Source organism: Podarcis erhardii, assembly GCF_964252035.2.
Source record: "Podarcis erhardii genome assembly, chromosome: 10".
Lineage (NCBI taxonomy): Eukaryota > Metazoa > Chordata > Lepidosauria > Squamata > Lacertidae > Podarcis > Podarcis erhardii.
Window position 1 is genome coordinate 3,623,252 of NC_138500.1, and position 19,772 is coordinate 3,643,023.

The 19,772-nt window shown below is 47.0% G+C and overlaps 2 protein-coding genes across 6 annotated transcripts in view; both read left to right on the plus strand.

Annotated features, from left to right (window-relative positions):
• Positions 1-19,772, plus strand: part of LOC309351912 (uncharacterized protein) — a gene marked incomplete at its 3' end in the record, with an annotated part of 80,929 nt that overhangs the window by 46,776 nt on the left and 14,381 nt on the right. The window contains exon 1 of one of the 4 annotated variants that reach the window (XM_081880109.1): positions 19,280-19,417. The exons of the other annotated variants lie outside the window; for them this stretch is intronic. Of the gene's footprint in view, positions 1-19,279; positions 19,418-19,772 lie in introns of those variants that run through there. 4 annotated transcript variants of the gene reach the window in all.
• LOC309352001 (uncharacterized protein) overlaps positions 1,028-19,772 on the plus strand; it is a 65,333-nt gene continuing 46,588 nt past the window's right edge. Inside the window, exon 1 of one of the 2 annotated variants that reach the window (XM_081880252.1) lies at positions 1,028-1,983. In XM_081880252.1, the coding sequence (XP_081736378.1) occupies positions 1,502-1,983 (482 nt within the window). In that variant the 5' untranslated portion in view covers positions 1,028-1,501. Of the gene's footprint in view, positions 2,028-19,772 lie in introns of both variants that reach the window. The other variant, XM_081880253.1, reaches the window with a different exon arrangement.

The following is a 19,772-nucleotide window of genomic DNA, read 5'->3' on the forward strand; positions in this document are numbered from 1 at the left end:
GCGGAAAGAGCTTTACTGATAATGGAAGGCTTAGAACACATCAACAGACTCACACAGGGGAGAAACCATTTAAATGTATGGAGTGCGGAAAGTGCTTCAGTTTCAATGGAAGCCTTAGAACACATCAACGGACTCACACAGGGGAAAAAGCATTTAAATGTATGGAGTGTGGAAAGTGCTTCAGTTTCAATGGAAGCCTTAGAAGACATCAACGGACTCACACAGGTGAAAAACCTTATAAATGCATGGAGTGCGGAAAGAGCTTTAGTGAAAATGGAAAACTTAGAATACATCAACGGACTCACACAGGTGAAAAACCTTATAAATGCATGGAGTGCGGAATGAGCTTTACTGATAATGGAAGGCTTAGAACACATCAACAGACTCACACAGGGGGGAAAGCATTTAAATGTATGGAGTGCGGAAAGTGCTTCAGTTTCAATGGAAACCTTAGAAGACATCAACGGACTCACACAGGGGAGAAACCATTTAAATGTATGGAGTGCGGAAAGAGCTTCAGTCAGAGTGGACACCTCAATATTCATCTACAAACTCACACGGGAGAAACCATATAAATGTATGGAGTGCGGAAAGAGCTTTACTGATAATGGAAGGCTTAGAACACATCAACAGACTCACACAGGGGAGAAACCATATAAATGTATGGAGTGCGGAAGATGCTTTAGTGAAAATGGAAAACTTAGAATGCATCAACGGACTCACTCAGGTGAAAAACCTTTTAAATGCATGGAGTGTGGAAAGAGCTTCAGTCAGAGTGGACACCTCAATATTCATCTACAATCTCACACAGGGGAGAAACCATTTAAACGTATGGAGTGCGGAAAGAGCTTCAGTAAGAATGGAGACCTTAGAAAACATCAACAGACTCACACGGGTTAAAAACCTTTTAAATGCATGGAGTGTGGAAAGAGCTTCAGTCAGAGTGGACACCTCAATATTCATCTACAAACTCACACGGGAGAAACCATATAAATGTATGGAGTGCGGAAGATGCTTTAGTGAAAATGGAAAACTTAGAATGCATCAACGGACTCACTCAGGTGAAAAACCTTTTAAATGTATGGAGTGCGGAAAGAGCTTCAGTCACAATGTGTCCCTTAGATGTCATCAACGGACTCACACAGGGGAGAAACCATTTAAATGTATGGAGTGCGGAAAGAGCTTCAATCAGAGTGCACACCTCAATATTCATCTACAAACTCACACAGGGGAAAAACCATTTAAATGTATGGAGTGCGGAAAGAGCTTCAGTAAGAATGGAGACCTTAGAAGACATCAACGGACTCACACGGGTGAAAAACCTTTTAAATGCATGGAGTGCGGAAAGAGCTTCAGTCAGAGTGGACACCTCAATATTCATCTACAAACTCACACAGGGGAGAAACCATTTAAACGTATGGAGTGCGGAAAGAGCTTCAGTAAGAATGGAGACCTTAGAAAACATCAACAGACTCACACGGGTTAAAAACCTTTTAAATGCATGGAGTGTGGAAAGAGCTTTAATTTCAATGCATCCCTTAGAACACATCAACGGACTCATACAGAGGAGAAACCATTTAAATGTATGGAGTGCGGAAAGAGCTTCAGTCAGAGTGGACACCTCAGTATTCATCTACAGACTCACACAGGGGAAAAACCATTTAAATGTACGGAGTGCGGAAAGAGCTTCAGTCAGAATGGAAACCTTAAATTACACCACCGGATTCACACGGGTGAAAAACCATATGAATGTATGGAGTGTGGAAAGATCTTCAGTCAGAGTGGACACCTCAATATACACCAACGGACTCACACAGGGGAGAAACCATTTAAATGTATGGAGTGCAGAGAGAGCTTTCATCATAATGGAAACTTTAGAGAACATCAATGGACTCACACAGGGCAGAAACCATTTGAATGCCTGGAGTGTGGGAAGAGCTTCAGTGAAAGTGGAAATCTTAGAAAACATCAGCAGACACACAGGTGAGAAATCATTTAAATCTATGGCGTGTGGAAGGAGCTTCAGTCAGAGTGGAACCCTTAATTTACACCAACAAACTCACCCAAGAGACAAACCATATAGTTATAATGGAGTGTTTAAGGAACATCAAGGGAGTCTCAGATAGGAGAACCCATTTAGATGTATGGAGTGTGAGATATGTTCCTCTCAGAGTCCCCTCTTCTTCACAGCAATGAACTCAGAGGAGATCCGGCTTCCAGCTTCAGGGCCCTGCTGAGTGTTGTCATTATCTCAAACTGGGTAACTCCTGTCTAATCGTCACTGTGTCTGTGTCTCTCCCTGCTTCTGAGACCACTAGAAACGAGGGCTGCTGTTTCTCTCCCTCCTCTTCTGAGGAAAGCTAATCTGCTTGAGAATGCATTCCCCCATATTCGGCTTCAGACCATTCCCTGGCAAAACCCATTGCCCTGTGTCGTTCCAGCCTCTTGCCTCCCTTGCTCCCTTCTGCTGGTGTGTGTACTTCTTTAAATGAAGGTAATGTCTCACAATAGTGAGAATAATTTTAGATATAAAGTTCCTTTTGACAGGGACGCGGGTGGCGCTGTGGGTTAAACCATAGGTCTGTGGTTTGAATCCCTGCGACAGGGTGATCTCCCATTACTCGGTCCTTGTTCCTGCCAACCTAGCAGTTCAAAAGCATGTCAAAGTGCAAGTAGATAAATAGGTACCGCTTAGGCGGGAAGGTAAACGGTGTTTCCGTGTGCCCTTCTGGTTCGCCAGAAGCGGCTTAGTCATGCTGGCCACATGACCCAGAAGCTGTACGCCGGCTCCCTCGGCCAGCAAAGTGAGATGAGCGCCGCAACCCCAGAGTTGGTCATGCCTGGACCTAATGGTCAGGGGTCACTTTACCTTTACCTTACCTTTTGATAGAGAAGGGGAGAGGGTGAATATGGATTGCTGCTGGTGGGTGAGGATTAGGGCTGGGCGATATATTGATATCTTATCCAATGCTGGTTTCTAGACCATATCCCGATAACCTTTGAAAAAACATTGATATGTCAATACACTGCGAATCACAGTGTGTGTTTCTGGGATGTGCCTGGAAGCAGCCGGCAGAAAGCTTTGCTTCATAAAGCCCCTGCAGATGCAGAGTTGCTGAATTCCCTCTGAGACGACAGGAAGCGAAAGACACACATCCATTGCCCTGTGTCCTTCCAGCCTCTTTCCTCCCTTGCTCCCTTCTGCCGGTGTGTCTGCCTGATGTAGATATCCTGTGTGCTGTATTTTTTTACTGCTGAAACTGGATTTGCTCTCAGGAGCTAAGTTTTGTGCCTCACTGGGGACCCAGTGAGAACTGTATGCTTTGAAAGCTCAGTAAAGTATAACTGAAGAAGTCCTGCTGCCTCTGTGTGTGTTTTTGACCTCATTGTGGGACTTGCTGTACACGTGGCCCTTGTCAGTATATGGAAACATCGCAGCTGCAGACAGCAGACATCACATGATGCGCCTATCTGTGGGAAAGAAGAATTTCCCAGGAAGTTCACAGGCTGGAAAAGTCTTTGTGAAGAATGTAATTTGAAACCTTCCGTGTGCGCATGTACAGGAAGTTTGTCAGACTTGCTGGAAGAACTGAACTGAAAGGACTTGTTTTTCTCTAGTGCTGTAGTCAGAAATAAAAGAATGTAAAAGACATTTCTGACTGTCTCCTTTTCCCTGCTAGGGAAGAAGGAGGAGGGGGGGTGCATTTTACCCACGCTTGGGAAAATGTCGCCTATCAAAATCTCCCCGTCTGTCTGGATATCAGCCAGAGGAGGTTACCGGTATGCAAGCTCCAAGGACAGTGAGAGGGGCCAGCCTCTGTGGAGGGGGCTTGCAAACCAACAAGTACCCTGCTGCTACTTGGCTCATGCCCTGGAGTTGCTGTACTCAAGCATTCAAGACAGTTTTTGCACCAAACTCTCTCATCCCCACCACTGCAATATCTCCAAACACTTCTTCTTCAACAGAACTTCATCCCTGCCCCTGCGTGTTCTGAAGAAACTTAAAATACTGTAATTTAACAAGGATTTCCCCCCCCCCAAGCCTTATTGAAAGACTGGGAAGAAGGGGCTGTAGGTACGAGGGAAGTCTCCTGGTGGGTACCATGTTCACTCATGAACCCCATGGAGCAACCCCAGAGCTCCTGCTTGTTCTGGGGTTTGGAGAAGATAGTTCTTTTTCATAGTCCCAGAGGTTTTTATTCAGTCAAGCTGTTAGGGAGTTTTCCTACCAGAGGACCACAGTGCATATTACCATAATACTGATTTTACTGTTATTTCTGCTTTTACTGTCATGGACTGGCTGGGTTCGGGGGGGGGGGAGGCACCAGCCGGGGGACCCACAAGGGAAGAAGGCTCAGAGCCTGGGGGCTGGTGGTGGGATGGCAATGAGCAGAAATAGGGAGAAAAGGGAGCAGAACAGGAGGGGAGGTGTTGCAAGCTGAGGAGGAAACCGGGTTTGGTGAGCAGGAAGAGGCTGGGGCAGAGAGCAGTTCAGGCTCAGAGGGAGGAGAGGAGGGGGACAGGAGACTGAGAGGAGGCCATCAGCTGAAGCATCCAGGGAGACTCCCCCTCCTGCTGCGACCAGCTCCCCTCTCCCCTGGTCTCCTAGAGCACACAGAGAAACCCGGTTCAGACCCCATGATCCTGCACATGATATTAAGAGGGTGTTTCCCTGCCCCCCAACATGCCTCACTTGAATCTCTTTGACAATGAACTGTATTTTCAGCCCAATCACCCCGTTGGAGAGCTCTTTTAGGGGCTCCTTGCAATCTCTCTTTGTTTGAACAAACCTGGACAATTTACTGCCACCAGCAAACTTTGCCCCCTCCCTGCTCACTCCTAACTCTCTCCCCCCATCCTTCTGTGCTGCGGAGGGAACCCTGCAGAAAAGATATGGAGTGGTGGTGGGGAAATGGTTATCAGCTCTCCCACTGGTTCGGTAGTGATGCAACCGTTCTTAGGATATGCACGGTGTTGTTGTTCTCGGGGTTGAGTTGCAGCATTTTCCCAATTTCCCGGCATCGACGGTGTTATCTGAATTGCTGGGACCATCGGGGGGGGGGGGTGTGTCAAAGACAATTAAATCTACCTCTGGCTTTCTGTGTGTCACATTTCCCTTGGGAGGAGCGTCACTTGGCATTGGCTGATCAGATTCCAACTGGGGTAAAGAGTGGTGAAATTCTGGATCTGCCAAAGTCGTAATGGAGTGTCCTATCATTGAATTATCTAGATTGGGCTGGCGTTCTTTGTGTGTTTGGCCTTTTTTGCTCTGATGTTTTCCTCTCCAAGGGAGTGTTATGGCTGGGTTCACCGCATGTATCCATCTTTGACGGCCCTTCCAAATGAATCATGGCCCTATGGTGAAAGCCTTCGGCAGAGATGGCGTTGGTTGCTTGGGGTCGGTCCGGCAGAAAGAAAAGAAAAGCCTACTCAAAGGGAAGCCGCTTCAGCTTCCAGCCCGTCTGCTCCCACAATGGCTGAAGAAGAATTGCCCTTTGGGAATGGCAGAGCTGAATGGAAGCGGGCGAGGAAGCCCCACAATCGCTCCTGCTGGAGGAATAGGGGCACTGACCCCAATACTCAAAGGTGATGCCCACTTCTGGAATCCGGGAAGGAATTCTCCCCACACTGGTCACATGTGGGGCTCACTTGCCAGAGCCACCTGGAGGGCCTGCCAACAATTCCCATCATCCCTAGTCTTGCTAGCTTGGGATGGTGGGATCTGTAGTCCAAAAACAGCTGGTGACCCAAATTTGGGAAACCCTGTTCTCCCTGAAGGACAAAGGAGGATTCACTTGCATCTGAACATCAGGCAAGTTCTGTAGGATCAGGCCCTGTCTTCTCAGGGGCCCAGCAGGGGCCTCTTCTGGGAAGCCCACTGGCAGAAATGAGCCCCAGAGAAGGGGGGAGGCGCATTTCTTCTAGGGACATGTTTCTGGGGTCCCCACAGTGCCCCCCCCAGCCTGGCTCCAATCTGCCAGGGCAGCTGCGTTTTGTTTCACTGCAGGTGAGGCTGCCCCGTGCAATGTGGGGCTCTTAGAAGGAATTTGAGGGGGGCCGGAGGGACTAGAGCTTCCCCGCACTTGCAAAGGACCAGTAGAAGCAGAGGGGAGGCAGGCAGCAGGAGGGCGATGGGGAGGAACCAGCGAGAAGGAGCTTCTGGAGCCGGGCAGCCCCCTCCCCGCCTGCTCCCTGAAGGTTTCCCGAGCCCCTCCCCTTTTCATTTCAAGGATTACCTTCCCGCTAGAAAGCGGTCCCTATTTATCTACTTGCACCCAAGGGTGCTTTCGAACTGCTAGGTTGGCAGGCGCTGGGACCGAGCAACGGGAGCGCACCCCGCCACGGGGATTCGAACCGCCGACCTTTCGATCGGCAAGCCCTAGGCGCTGAGGCTTTTACCCACAGCGCCACCCGCGTCCCAGCATCTTCACTAGTATGTCACAAATAGGGAGGGGTATCAAAGGGTTACACAAGTTCAACTGTTGGTCACTCTATCAGATACATCTCTGGACACCTCTCCAGTACCCATCACCCAGAGAACAATAAAACATCCGACATAATACAGTTGTACCTCTGGTTAAGAACCTAATTCATTCCAGAGGTCTGTTCTTAACCTGAGGTACCAGTTTAGCTAATGGGGCCTCTTGCTGCTGCCGGGCCACCATTGCCGCCGTGCAATTTCTGTTCTCATCCTGAAGCAAAGTTCTTACCCTGAGGTACTATTTCTGGGTTAGCAGAGTCTGTAACCTGAAGCATCTATAACCCAAGGTACCACTGCAGTAGTAGTAATAATAATAATATTTATATCCCACCTGCCTCCCCAGCCAAAGCCGGGCTCAGAGTGGCTAACAACAGTAAAAGTAACACAGTTTACATAAAATCACAATCAATTAATTGAAATACATTCTAAAATCATTTCATTCTAAAATCAATTCAGAATCAAATTACATCCTTGCCCTCAGGGCTTCTCCTGAGATGGGCTTTCAGAACACCTGGCTTGGTCAGCTGCCTCTGTGGAAGTCTGTTGTCGCCCCTTGGTCACTTCCTGGGTGGGGAGAAGTGTATGTGCTCTCATGCTCGGGGGATTATGGCAGGAGGCCCTGTTCTTGCTGCCTACGTGGTTATCCGCTTCCAGGGTCATGGAGGAGGGTGAAGCCTAAATTTACTTGACCTATCAAGCTGAAATGATACATTCAGACACAATCTTTGTAACATTCTAGCAACTTTAGGCAATCGAAACCAAAATGGCTACATTTAATCTACTTTGCCCATAGTCTGAGCAGCAGGAGGGCGCTGAGACAATTGTGCAAAGGCTGAGTTGAAAGGCTGGTTTGGAGGCAGTTCCAGCCGTCTACGGATTCCCCCATTGGCTAGCTGTCAAAATATAGTGCTCTTGATTGGTGAGCTTCGGTTATTCATAAATCCCATTCATAAAACACAAAGTCCGTAAATCCCATTCTTCAAATGCAGAGACCGTGTTTTCCTGTATTTATAAGATGTGTGAATCTTTTGCGACTGAGTGGAGAGGGGTTTGGGGTTCCTCGTCCCAGGGGATAATGTCAGATGGTAACCCCCTCCCCTGTAATTTCCATAACACCAGGAAGGAATTCCCCCCTCACCCTTGTCACATGCAGCTGGGCTCACTTGCCAGAGCCCCCTGGAGGGCCTGACTACAATTCCCATCATCCCTGACCACTGGTCTTGCCTGCTAGGGGTGATGGGAGCTGTAGTCCAAAAACAGCTGGAGACCCAAATTTGGGAAACCCTGTTCGCCTTGAAGGACAAAGGAGGGTTCACTTGCATCTGAACATCAGGTGAGCCCTGCAGGATCATGCCCAAGGGGCCCCTGTCCTCCCAGGGGTCAAGCGGAGGCCTCTTCTGGGAAGCCCACCGGCAGCACTTGAACATCAGAGAAGGAAGGAGGCGCATTTCTTCTAGGGACACATTTCTGGGGTCCCCAGTGTGCGCCCCAGCCTGGCTCTACTCTGCTGGGCAGCTGTGTGTTGTTTCGCTGCAGGTGAGCCTGCCCCGTGCAATGTGGGGCTCTTAGAAGGAATTTGAGGGGGGCGGAGGGACTAGAGCAGTGTTTCCCAACCTTGTGCCTCCAGCTGTTTTTGAACTACAACTCCCATCATCGCTGACTAGCAAGACCAGTGGCAAGGGATGATGAGAATTGTAGTCCAAAAACAGCTGGAGGCACAAGTTTGGGAAACACTGGACTAGAGCTTGCAAAGGACCAGTAGAAGCGGAGGGGAGCCAGGCTGCAGGAGGGCGATGGGGAGGAACCAGAGAGAAGGAGCTTCTGGAGCCTGGGCAGCCCCCTCCCCGCCTGTTTCCTGAAGGTTTCCAGAGCCCCCCCCCTTTTCATTTCAAGGACTGGGGGACCTCAGCATCCCGGGGTTGCTTTGCTCTGGGGAGGGGAGGGGGTCCTATTTTGCATCTTGATGGCAGGAGTCACACTCCTGTCACATTGTGCTGTGTCTGACTTTTAGGTAAGGGGGTGAGGCTCAGGTGGGAAAGAGTTGAGAAGGTGAGGCACCTAACCATAAGCCTGCATTTTTATCAAAGCTTCTATAAATTTCAATCAAGGCTTGTATTTAAAAATGAGCTTAAAAAAGGATTTTCAAATGTTTCATGCCAGGCAGAGAAAACCTTGGCCATTCTCCTAAGACAAGAGGGCCCCATTGATTTATAGTAGAAAAACAATTCTCAAAGTCATAAAAAGGGAGAATTACATATGCTGCCCCAAGGCTGAAAAAACACCATTAGGAATGGGGTAAGATAATACTAATGTGCCTCCCAGTAAAATGAGCCAGATCTTCTTTCTAAGGTTGAAAGGCCAGGAGCAAATGGAAAGAAAAACATTTAGCTAGAAGAAAGAGAGCATTTTTGGGGAAGTCTTTTTCTAAAGCCATTCTTTCTTAAACTGAAGAGGCTTCTTTTAAAAGCTGTTTTACTGAGTTTCTTCCTTTTTACTTTGAAAAGCTTTATTCTTTTAAGAGGCTACCTATGATAAATGTATGAAATATATTAGCTTAAATATATTGGCTTAAATGTAATTATGCAAAGGATTTAAGGAATGCTAGATTCTTATTTCATAGAGTCATATTGCAATAGGAGACCAGAGGGGCAAATGAGCCTAGCCCCCCCCCTGCCAGACAGAAGACGCCATCCAAGCAGTCTTGATATATAGTTGTCAGGCATTTGTTTAGAAACATTAAATGAAGGAAATCTTTCAATGTTGATGTGAAACTCAAGATCCTTGACATCTGTTGAACATAAAAATGTAAGATTAAACATTTGTTTTAGAAGGCAAGAAGGGCAAGAGGTGAGCTGGTAATTAAGATTCCATGTAAGATATATTATTACTTATATGTCATATATATAGCTCTTTGTCTCCCTTATAAGGGCAAGGAAATGGGTGTATCTTTTGTGGGTGTATTTTTTGTGATTGGTTCTAGCAAACAGCCAATAGGAATTTCAACCAGGCTGATTGGACAGAGGCAGCCACAGGAGGAGCAAAGGGGGCTGGATTAAGGGAATATAAGTGCTGGCCAGAATGGCAGGAGGCCAGGCCAGAGCTTGGTAACCATGTACCACTGTGCCTCTTATTTATTTGTCTGACAAATAAATTACTATTTTAATTTCTCTATTGCTGCATTGAATATTTCATTCCAGCTAAGCGTTAACCACAAGCAGGGTGCTACATTTTATGGTGCCCTGTGACTCGGATAAGTGGTCTGCTGGAACGCAGCCCCTTCGCCCTACTGGGCAGGGTACAAGAGAGAGGACAACTGCTTACCCAAAGCGCGCACTGGTAAATTTTTCCAGGGGAACGCAGAAGACTCGTCTGTCTGATACCCTGCTCACTGGCGGCGACGGACCGGGGGAAACAGGGAACCAACCAAGGGTAAGTGCACAAAGGGATTTTTGGCCCTCCAATTAATTAGGAGGAAGAGAAGTCTTGATCAAACTTCTGCGTCTCAGTAAGGGGAAACTGAGTACGCTAGGTGGTTGGGTACATCAGATGGTGATCTGGTGTAGGGAAAGGGAAGGATTGGGAGGTAGAGTGTGGTGAAGTATCCAGCGCATTGTATGTGTGAGAAAGTACAGAGCAATCTGTAGCTGACCCGAGTGTGGAGTGGGCAGTACTTCGGTTCCTAGTAAGGCGACTTCACTAGGCAAGGAAACCCACAAAGCGCGTCTGTGAGTGACTGAGTGGATACTTCACAGGGCCATACAATGGGAGTTGGGGGTTCAAAGGGGGAAAATACACCTCTTGAGTGTATGTTAAATAATTTTAAGAAAGCCTTCTCAGGGGCATATGGAGTCAAAATGACGCCAGAGCGCTTGAGAACGTTATGTGAACTAGAATGGCCAAAACAAAATACTGGATGGCCATCTCAGGGAACTTTTGATATAAATTTAGTGAGCAAACTTTGGACTGATATCGCCAAAGAAACTGGAGGGTGCCCAGAACAATTTCCATATATAGATTCCTGGCTGAGCACATTAAATAAAAATCCTCCATGGATAAGGGAATGCAAAGTCAAACGATGCAAATTATTGGCTGTAAAAGCCGAAGCTAGGAAAGGAATCTTGCCAAATAAACTCAAACCCATTTTTGAGGGGCCAGAGGAAGAGGTGCTTCCACCTCCACCCTATGCTCCACATCGAAGGGAGCTTAATCCAAACACTCCACCAGTTGTAACCCCAAGGCAAGAAACTGGAATGAATAATGGGAGTGGAGTCACAGAGTTTGATTCCTTGATAGATTATGATAAATATCTTCAGGAGGCATTGGAGTCCTATAATAAAGCCCAAGCAGAAGTGGTTATTCCACCTGTGACTCCTAATAGACCTCCATCTACAGTCTCCTTTAGTGGAACAACTGATTGCCCACCCCAAACCCCTGTACATCCAAGTCCCAGAGAAATATTACAGAAGTTACAGGGAGACCTTGCTCGGTCAGCAAGCAATACAGCCAGGCGTATAAAGCTGCTAAAAGAACGCCTTGCGACAGATACCATCCCCTTTGAGGCCCCTAGAGCAAAGTGAAGAGAAAGGTCACGTAGTAGCCCCTCTTAGAAGAGTATTTGATGCACTTGAGGAGCCTGCGCTGGTTAATGGGCAACCCGGACCACGGCCACCTCGAACTTCGATCCTGCAATATATTCCATTCACAACTACAGATCTGATGAATTGGAAAACACACACCCCATCTTTTGCAGAAAAACCTCAGGCTATGATGGACTTGGTGACTTCAATAGTAAATACTCATAGTCCTACTTGGACAGATTGCCGCCAGCTCCTGAATACTCTGTTCACCACTGAGGAAAGGAGAGACATAATTGAAAAGGCACAGATATATTTGCGTGAGCAGGCCAGAGTGGGAAATATTTATAATATTGACCGTCATCTCCAAGATAACTTTCCCTTGGAAGATCCTAATTGGGATCCAAACAATGCAATTCACCTGGCCAGACTTACCACCTACCGCCAGACACTTGTGCAAGGTATCCGCAGGGCATGCCAGAAGCCCACTAATATGTCTAAAGTCTCAGAAGTAGAACAGAAACCAAATGAGAGTCCGGGAGACTTTTTAGAGAGGCTGCAAGAAGCCTATCGTATATGGACTCCTTTTGACCCTGAAGCCCCTGAAAACAGTAGAATGATTACTGCTACATTTGTGGCCCAGTGCGCTTCTGACATTCGTAAGAAAATTCAGAAATCAGAAGGATGGGAAGGGATGCTGATGAGCCAAATTATGGCCATTGCACGCCGAGTTTATCGGAATAGGGATGAGGCTGAGAAGCAAGAGAAGAAGAAGTGGCAGAAGGAAAAGATGGTAATGCTAGCCACAGCAGTGAAGCAAGACCACCGCCCCTTAAATGGAGGGCGAGGGCGAGGAAGGAATCCACCACTGGGAAGGAATCAATGTGCAAATTGCAAGAAGGAGGGTCACTGGAAGCGGGAGTGTCCTGAACCCCTGAGGTTGGAAGAAGTACGCCCAGGCCCAGGCCCAGGCTCCGGCCCAAGAAACCAGGGACGGGGATGGGGAATGATCCGAGATGGAAGATATCAGAGACCAGGACAGGGACGGAGTAGAGACAATTTCATTGGACTGGCAGAAGAGGATTTTACTCAAGACTAGGAACGACCGGACTCCATAAAGTTAGGCTTCCAGGAGCCCACGGTCACGATTCAATTAGGGAGCCATTTAATAGACTTTATGATTGATACTGGGGCTGAATACTCAGTACTCCCAGAACTATTGCAGAAAAAGGCATCCAAAAGTGTAATCATTAAAAGTGCCACTGGACAGTCAGCTAAGAGGTCTTTCCTCCAACCTTTGGAATGCCAGATTGGGGGACATCGTTTAACCCATCAGTTTTTGTATATACCTGAGTGTCCAATACCTCTCTTAGGCAGAGATATGCTGTCCAAATTGCAGGCCCAAATCACTTTCACTCCTCGAGGTCCAGAAATGAAACTGCCATCAAAAGCAGCAGGAATAATTACCCTCTCAGTACCTAAGGAACAATCATGGCGCCTAATGTCAGCCTTGCAAGTCCAACCCACATTGGATACAGAATTAAACAAGCTCCTCCGAACTCTACAGGTGCCACCAGGAGTATGGGCCGAAAATAGCCCACCAGGAATGGCTAAGAATATAGCTCCAATTGTAGTAACCCTAAAACCTATGGCTACCCCTGTATCTGTAAAGCAATATCCCTTACCCCGGCGAGCAGCGGAGGGCATCCAGAAACATTTGGACCGCCTATTAAAATATGGTCTGCTTAAACCTTGCCAATCAGAATGGAACACACCCCTTTTGCCTGTTCGAAAACCTGGGACAGATGAATACAGGCCAGTGCAGGACTTGAGGCTCGTAAACCAGGCTATCGAGACCTTGCACCCAAATGTACCAAACCCATATACCTTGCTGAGTTTGATCCCACCAGAAGCAACATTTTTTACTGTATTGGACTTGAAAGATGCATTCTTCTGTTGCCGGCTGGCACCACAGAGCCAACCTATATTTGCCTTCCAGTGGGAAGACCCTTTGACAGGAACAAAAGGCCAGCTAACCTGGACAAGATTGCCCCAAGGATTCAAAAATTCCCCAACTTTATTTGGCACTGCCTTGGCGAGGGATCTAACAAGTTACCCCTCAACACCGGGAGAAAAGGTGGTTCTGCAATATGTGGATGATCTTATACTAGCTGCAAAGGATTTTGATACCTGTAAAGAAGGGACAGAGGAACTGCTCCACTTGCTCTGGGAAGCTGGCTACCGAGTTTCCCAGAAAAAGGCACAGTTATGTTTAGAAAAGGTCAAATATTTGGGCTTTGACATCTCACACCAACAACGAGCATTGAGACCAGAGAGGAAAGAAGCTATTTGCCTTATCAAGGAACCTACCACAAGAAAACAACTTAGGGGATTCCTGGGAACAGCAGGGTTTTGTAGACTATGGATACCTGATTTCAGTAGTCTGGCCAAGCCCTTACATGAAAGCACTCGAGGTGCAGAAAAGGACCCATTCGTATGGGGACCTGAGCAGAAACAAGCCTTTTTAGTTATCAAACAACGACTTATGGAGGCACCAGCCCTTGGATTGCCTAATTCGGAAAAACCCTTTCAGCTGTATGTACATGAACAGAATGGGATTGCAGCGGCAGTCCTGACCCAGAGATTAGGAAGTTGGAACCGTCCAGTAGCTTATTTGTCTAAACAATTGGACTCAGTAGCAAAAGGATGGCCTCCATGCCTAAGGGCAGTAGCAGCCACTGCGAGCCTTGTCAAAGAAGCTGATAAATTTACCTTTGGCCAGACGATGTATGTGAATGTACCTCATGCTGTTCTGACACTCATGGAATATAAGGGTAGTTATTGGCTAACGAACCCAAGGATGGCTAGATACCAAGGCCTATTGTGTGAAAATCCCAGGATTCATCTACGAGTAGTGAATATGCTCAATCCAGCGACTTTGCTGCCCCTACCAGAGGTAGATGATGAGGAATCACATGATTGTCTCCAAGTAATGGATGAAGTTTATTCCAGTAGACCTGATCTGAAAGATGAGCCATTGAAAAATCCAGATGTTGTATATTATACGGATGGTAGCAGTTACCTGCATGAAGGTGCCAGACGAGCAGGATATGCTGTGGTCACCAATGAGGAAGTTGTGGAAGCTGAGGCTTTGCCTGCTGGCACCTCAGCACAAAAGGCTGAACTTATAGGTTTAACTAGAGCTCTGCAATTGGCAGCCGGATGTAAGGCAAACATCTATACTGATTCAAAATATGCCTTCTTAACCCTGCATGCACATGGAGCTCTATGGAAAGAAAGAGGTCTAATCGGAGCCCACGGGAAGGCTTTGAAATATGGACCTGAAGTAGAAATCCTGTTAGAAACAGTATGGGCTCCAGAACAGATTGCTGTAATGCACTGCAAAGGTCATGGACGAGGAAGGGATCCAATAACCAGAGGAAATCATGCTGCTGACAAAGCAGCCCGAGAGGCAGCCCAAAAGCCTGTGGGAGGATTTATAGCAGCCCTCATACCAGAGGTAGTTCCAGAAGATGTTAAACCTCACTATACCCCAGAAGAGAGGAAGTGGGCTGAACAGGAAGGAGCAGTTGTGAAGGACGGTTGGATGATCCTGCCGGACAATAGGATTTATGTACCTCATCATCTGGCAGGCACAATTGTAAGAAATTATCATGAATCTACTCACCTTGGCGGTACTGCAACTAGAGAGAGTCTCAGTCGGAAGTTGTATATTATTAATCTATCACAATTAGCAACTTGCATTTCACAGAAATGTGTTCTTTGTGCTAAAAACAATCCCAGGCAGGGACCGGTACAACCTCCTGGAATTCAGCATGTGGGATACGTCCCCATGGAAAGCCTAATTGTGGACTTCACAGAGCTGGTCCCTTCTAAGGGATTCAAGTATCTCCTTGTGTTTGTAGATACTCTTACCGGATGGGTTGAAGCTTTTCCCACCCGAACTGAAAAGGCACGAGAGGTAACTAAAAGACTCCTCACTGAATTGATCCCAAGGTTTGGATTACCTAGATGCATTGGAAGTGATAATGGGCCAGCGTTCATTGATCAAGTAGTACAAGAAGTATGTCGAGTCCTACAAGTAAAATGGAGACTGCATACAGCATATAGGCCTCAGAGTTCAGGGAAAACTGAAAGAATGAATCGGACTCTGAAAACCCAATTGGCAAAATTAACCCAGGAAACGGGATTGGGATGGGTAGATGTGTTACCCATAACACTGTTTCGTGTTCGGTGTGCACCCACAAAAAGACTTAAGTTGTCACCTTTTGAGCTCCTGTATGGGAGACCGCCCTCCTTTGTTCAGGATATTCCAGCTGACCTTAAACAAATAGGAGATCATGTGACACAGGGACAAGTGCAATCTCTCTCCCGTGTTTTTGTTTCTCTTAACAGGTGGGCCCTCGAGCGCACGCCGTGCAGCATTGCCGAGCCGATTCATCAGTTCCAGGCTGGCGATAGCGTATGGGTGAAAGAGTGGAAACGTGATCCACTTGCACCTAAGTGGCGTGGACCTTACACCGTCTTGCTCTCTACTCCAACAGCGGTGAAGGTAGCTGAGGTGACCCCCTGGATTCATCACTCTCGTTTGAAGAAGTCCGAAGGCAGTTGGACGTGCAAAGGTGACCCCTCTAATCCTTTAAAACTAACTCTCTCCAAAAACCCCTGTATCTAGCCCTACCGGGAACGGGCTAGGTCACGGGCAACATTTGACGACCGGCCTGCTGCAGCCACAACCTGGAAGCTGGCTGACCTGCGCACGCCTGAAGCTTGAGGAGCGTCTGAACCAGCGACTGTGAACGGAAAGATTCTCTAATACAATTGATTGACTGCCCCCCTTGTGGAACAATTATCAGAGATATTACTCATTGGGGATCCTCGGGATATATGTTTTGGTCTTGGTGGTTCCCCATTTCTGTCACTGGGGGAATTATATTGGGGCTAATAATTATTTGCTATCACAATAAGGTAATCTTTTGTGGAAGGAATGCATATACTAGACATCAACATGATTTTATTATTAATCCTGATCCCTTGGGAAGGGGAAGGGTCCTTGAATCTGACCAAATTGGCTAAATATGGATTCAGCCATGACCACAATATGTGGGTAGGTTTAGCTGAAATGGTAGCTAATGTTGCAAATAGGACCAATTGCCTTGTTTGCTCTCTTGGGCCAGATGATTCAGAGGGAGGTATGCCCTTATTACCGATACCATTAGATGCTATTTGTATGGTAAGCGAAATGCCACACCAAACTGAAATACAGAATTTCCCCGGATGGAACTCAACTAAACCATTACGAGTTATACCTGTACAAGGGGAATTCTGTGTACATAAATCATCAGATGCAGCTGATTCTCCCATGATAGGCTCTTCTCATTGTCACTATACTTGGGATTATAAGAAGAATAGTCATACCTGGGCACACGGTACTACCTATCGAACTCGGAATACCTTGCCCTGTGCACCTCCTTTTATTCATGCATGGAAAGTGGTGTGGAACATAACTGTGACAGAGAAAGGCAATCTAACATACTGCACTGTAAACTCTCTACCCCTTTTGGTATTTCGCCTTCTGTATTCCCCGTACCAAAAACCTCAGACCCGATGGTTGTGGTGGGTATGTGGAGAATGGGCGTACAAGAAACTCCCTTCCAAATGGAGTGGGACTTGTTTCTTGGGTTGGGTATTACCACCAATGTGGATTATGCCCACTAGTTCGGCCAGGCGAACACGAAGGAATGCTGATATTTCTCATATAGCAGGAGGAAGTACCCAAAGTTGGAGCGGTACTGATGATTGGCCGCCAGAGCGCATTATAGCCTATTATGATCCTGCCTCCTGGAATCCTGGTGAGCTCATACAAGGGGCACGGGATCCTATTTATAATCTAAACAGAATAATTCGATTGCAAGCAGTAGTGGAACTTGTAACCAATGCAACGGCCCAGAGTTTGAGACTTATTGCACAACAGTTGGATGAAAGTAGAGCCGCCATTTTGCAGCTGAAAATGGGAATGGATTATGTACTTGCCAGGCAGGGAGGCCTATGTGGAGTCTTGAACTTGACAGGGAATGCCTGTTGCTTTAACATTTCTGATAATGGTGAGGCAATCCGTGTGTTGGCCACAAAGATGGAGAATATAGCACATGTCCCAGTACAAACATGGGAAGGATGGGATATGGGATGGCTCACCAATTGGTTACCTAATGTCACAGGACTCAAAGGGATACTATTGTCTTGCTTGTTTTTCTTGACAGTAGTAGTATTGGTTTTATGTATGATGCCATGTATCATTTCATGTTTTAGAAGTACAATTAGCAAGATGGTTTCAAATGAAACTCTACCTCATATCATGGCCCTATACAGAGCTTTACCTCAGGAATATGATGAAGGTCAAGCTATCAAGGACACTTGGGATGAAGGTCCTTGAGCTTGAAAGGGGGGAATGAGGCACCTAACCATAAGCCTGCATTTTTATCAAAGCTTCTATAAATTTCAATCAAGGCTTGTATTTAAAAATGAGCTTAAAAAAGGATTTTCAAATGTTTCATGCCAGGCAGAGAAAACCTTGGCCATTCTCCTAAGACAAGAGGGCCCCATTGATTTATAGTAGAAAAACAATTCTCAAAGTCATAAAAAGGGAGAATTACATATGCTGCCCCAAGGCTGAAAAAACACCATTAGGAATGGGGTAAGATAATACTAATGTGCCTCCCAGTAAAATGAGCCAGATCTTCTTTCTAAGGTTGAAAGGCCAGGAGCAAATGGAAAGAAAAACATTTAGCTAGAAGAAAGAGAGCATTTTTGGGGAAGTCTTTTTCTAAAGCCATTCTTTCTTAAACTGAAGAGGCTTCTTTTAAAAGCTGTTTTACTGAGTTTCTTCCTTTTTACTTTGAAAAGCTTTATTCTTTTAAGAGGCTACCTATGATAAATGTATGAAATATATTAGCTTAAATATATTGGCTTAAATGTAATTATGCAAAGGATTTAAGGAATGCTAGATTCTTATTTCATAGAGTCATATTGCAATAGGAGACCAGAGGGGCAAATGAGCCTAGCCCCCCCCCTGCCAGACAGAAGACGCCATCCAAGCAGTCTTGATATATAGTTGTCAGGCATTTGTTTAGAAACATTAAATGAAGGAAATCTTTCAATGTTGATGTGAAACTCAAGATCCTTGACATCTGTTGAACATAAAAATGTAAGATTAAACATTTGTTTTAGAAGGCAATAGGGCAAGAAGGGCAAGAGGTGAGCTGGTAATTAAGATTCCATGTAAGATATATTATTACTTATATGTCATATATATAGCTCTTTGTCTCCCTTATAAGGGCAAGGAAATGGGTGTATCTTTTGTGGGTGTATTTTTTGTGATTGGTTCTAGCAAACAGCCAATAGGAATTTCAACCAGGCTGATTGGACAGAGGCAGCCACAGGAGGAGCAAAGGGGGCTGGATTAAGGGAATATAAGTGCTGGCCAGAATGGCAGGAGGCCAGGCCAGAGCTTGGTAACCATGTACCACTGTGCCTCTTATTTATTTGTCTGACAAATAAATTACTATTTTAATTTCTCTATTGCTGCGTTGAATATTTCATTCCAGCTAAGCGTTAACCACAAGCAGGGTGCTACAAAGGAAAATATCCCGGGGTGCGGATTTCCTCCGCTGCCCATCTCCTCAGGGTGCCACTCCCCGGGGGTCCCTCCGGTCAGCAAAAGAAGGAGAATCCAGCCAAGTTAAAGATGCAAACGGCGGGCAGTTGACCTGATCTTTATTTGTTGCAACAAGGTTCAAACACACCAAGAGTAGGAACCCGGAGAAGATGGTTGCATGGATTTTTAAGACCTCTCCCCATTTCCCACAATACATTTCCCAATACATTTTCTTCGATGCATCACAGATTTGTCACAAAGTGGGAGTCTTTGGCATTCAGAAACATGAGCCCGTCACCCACCCCTGTCAACAGCCCCAGCTTCCCACACCTTTTAACTACCCTCTTCCAATAAGAACCATAATAGTATTTACAGATCCCCCCCCCCCCAGCTGCAAGGCTTTCCTGGGCTTCTCCCTTGGAAGTATCAGGATCCTCCTCCTCCTCCTCCTTTCTCCTCCTCCTCCAATCCGGCTTCTGTTCCGGTAATAAGGGGGGGGGGGTGAGTCTCCTCCCAAACTGCCAGTTTCTCGCGAAGTGGAGCTTCTACGCCGGATTGCCGCTCAGCGCCATAGCTCTAGGGGCGCGCCTTTTCGGAAAGGGGAGGAGGGGCGGGAGGGGACCCCCCCACACACAAAACATCGATGTTGCAGGAAAGGACAGGAGAATCGGGATCGAGGACAAAGAGGTAAAGGGGTCGCGGGGGGGTAGAGGGGAGAAAGGATCCAGAGAACCCCTCCAGCTCTCCTGGTAGGGCCTGGATCCCTGAGCATGTACTGCGAAAGGGGCTTTCCTTGTCAGGGGCGGACATGGGGCGCCCACCCACGGGGTCCCACGAGGACTCCCCGGCCCCGTTTCCCGCGCGCAGGCATCCCTGGGACCCTGTGGTCTCCGCGCTGAGAGAGGCAGACCATGAAAGGGTTAACGGGCACAAGAAACGCCTAGATAGAGACCCCCTGTCCCTCCCCATCTCGTCTTGGGGGCCCCTCCGGATGGAGAGATGGGTCGCGCATGGCGAGGGGTGAGCCGCGCCAAGGGGGCAT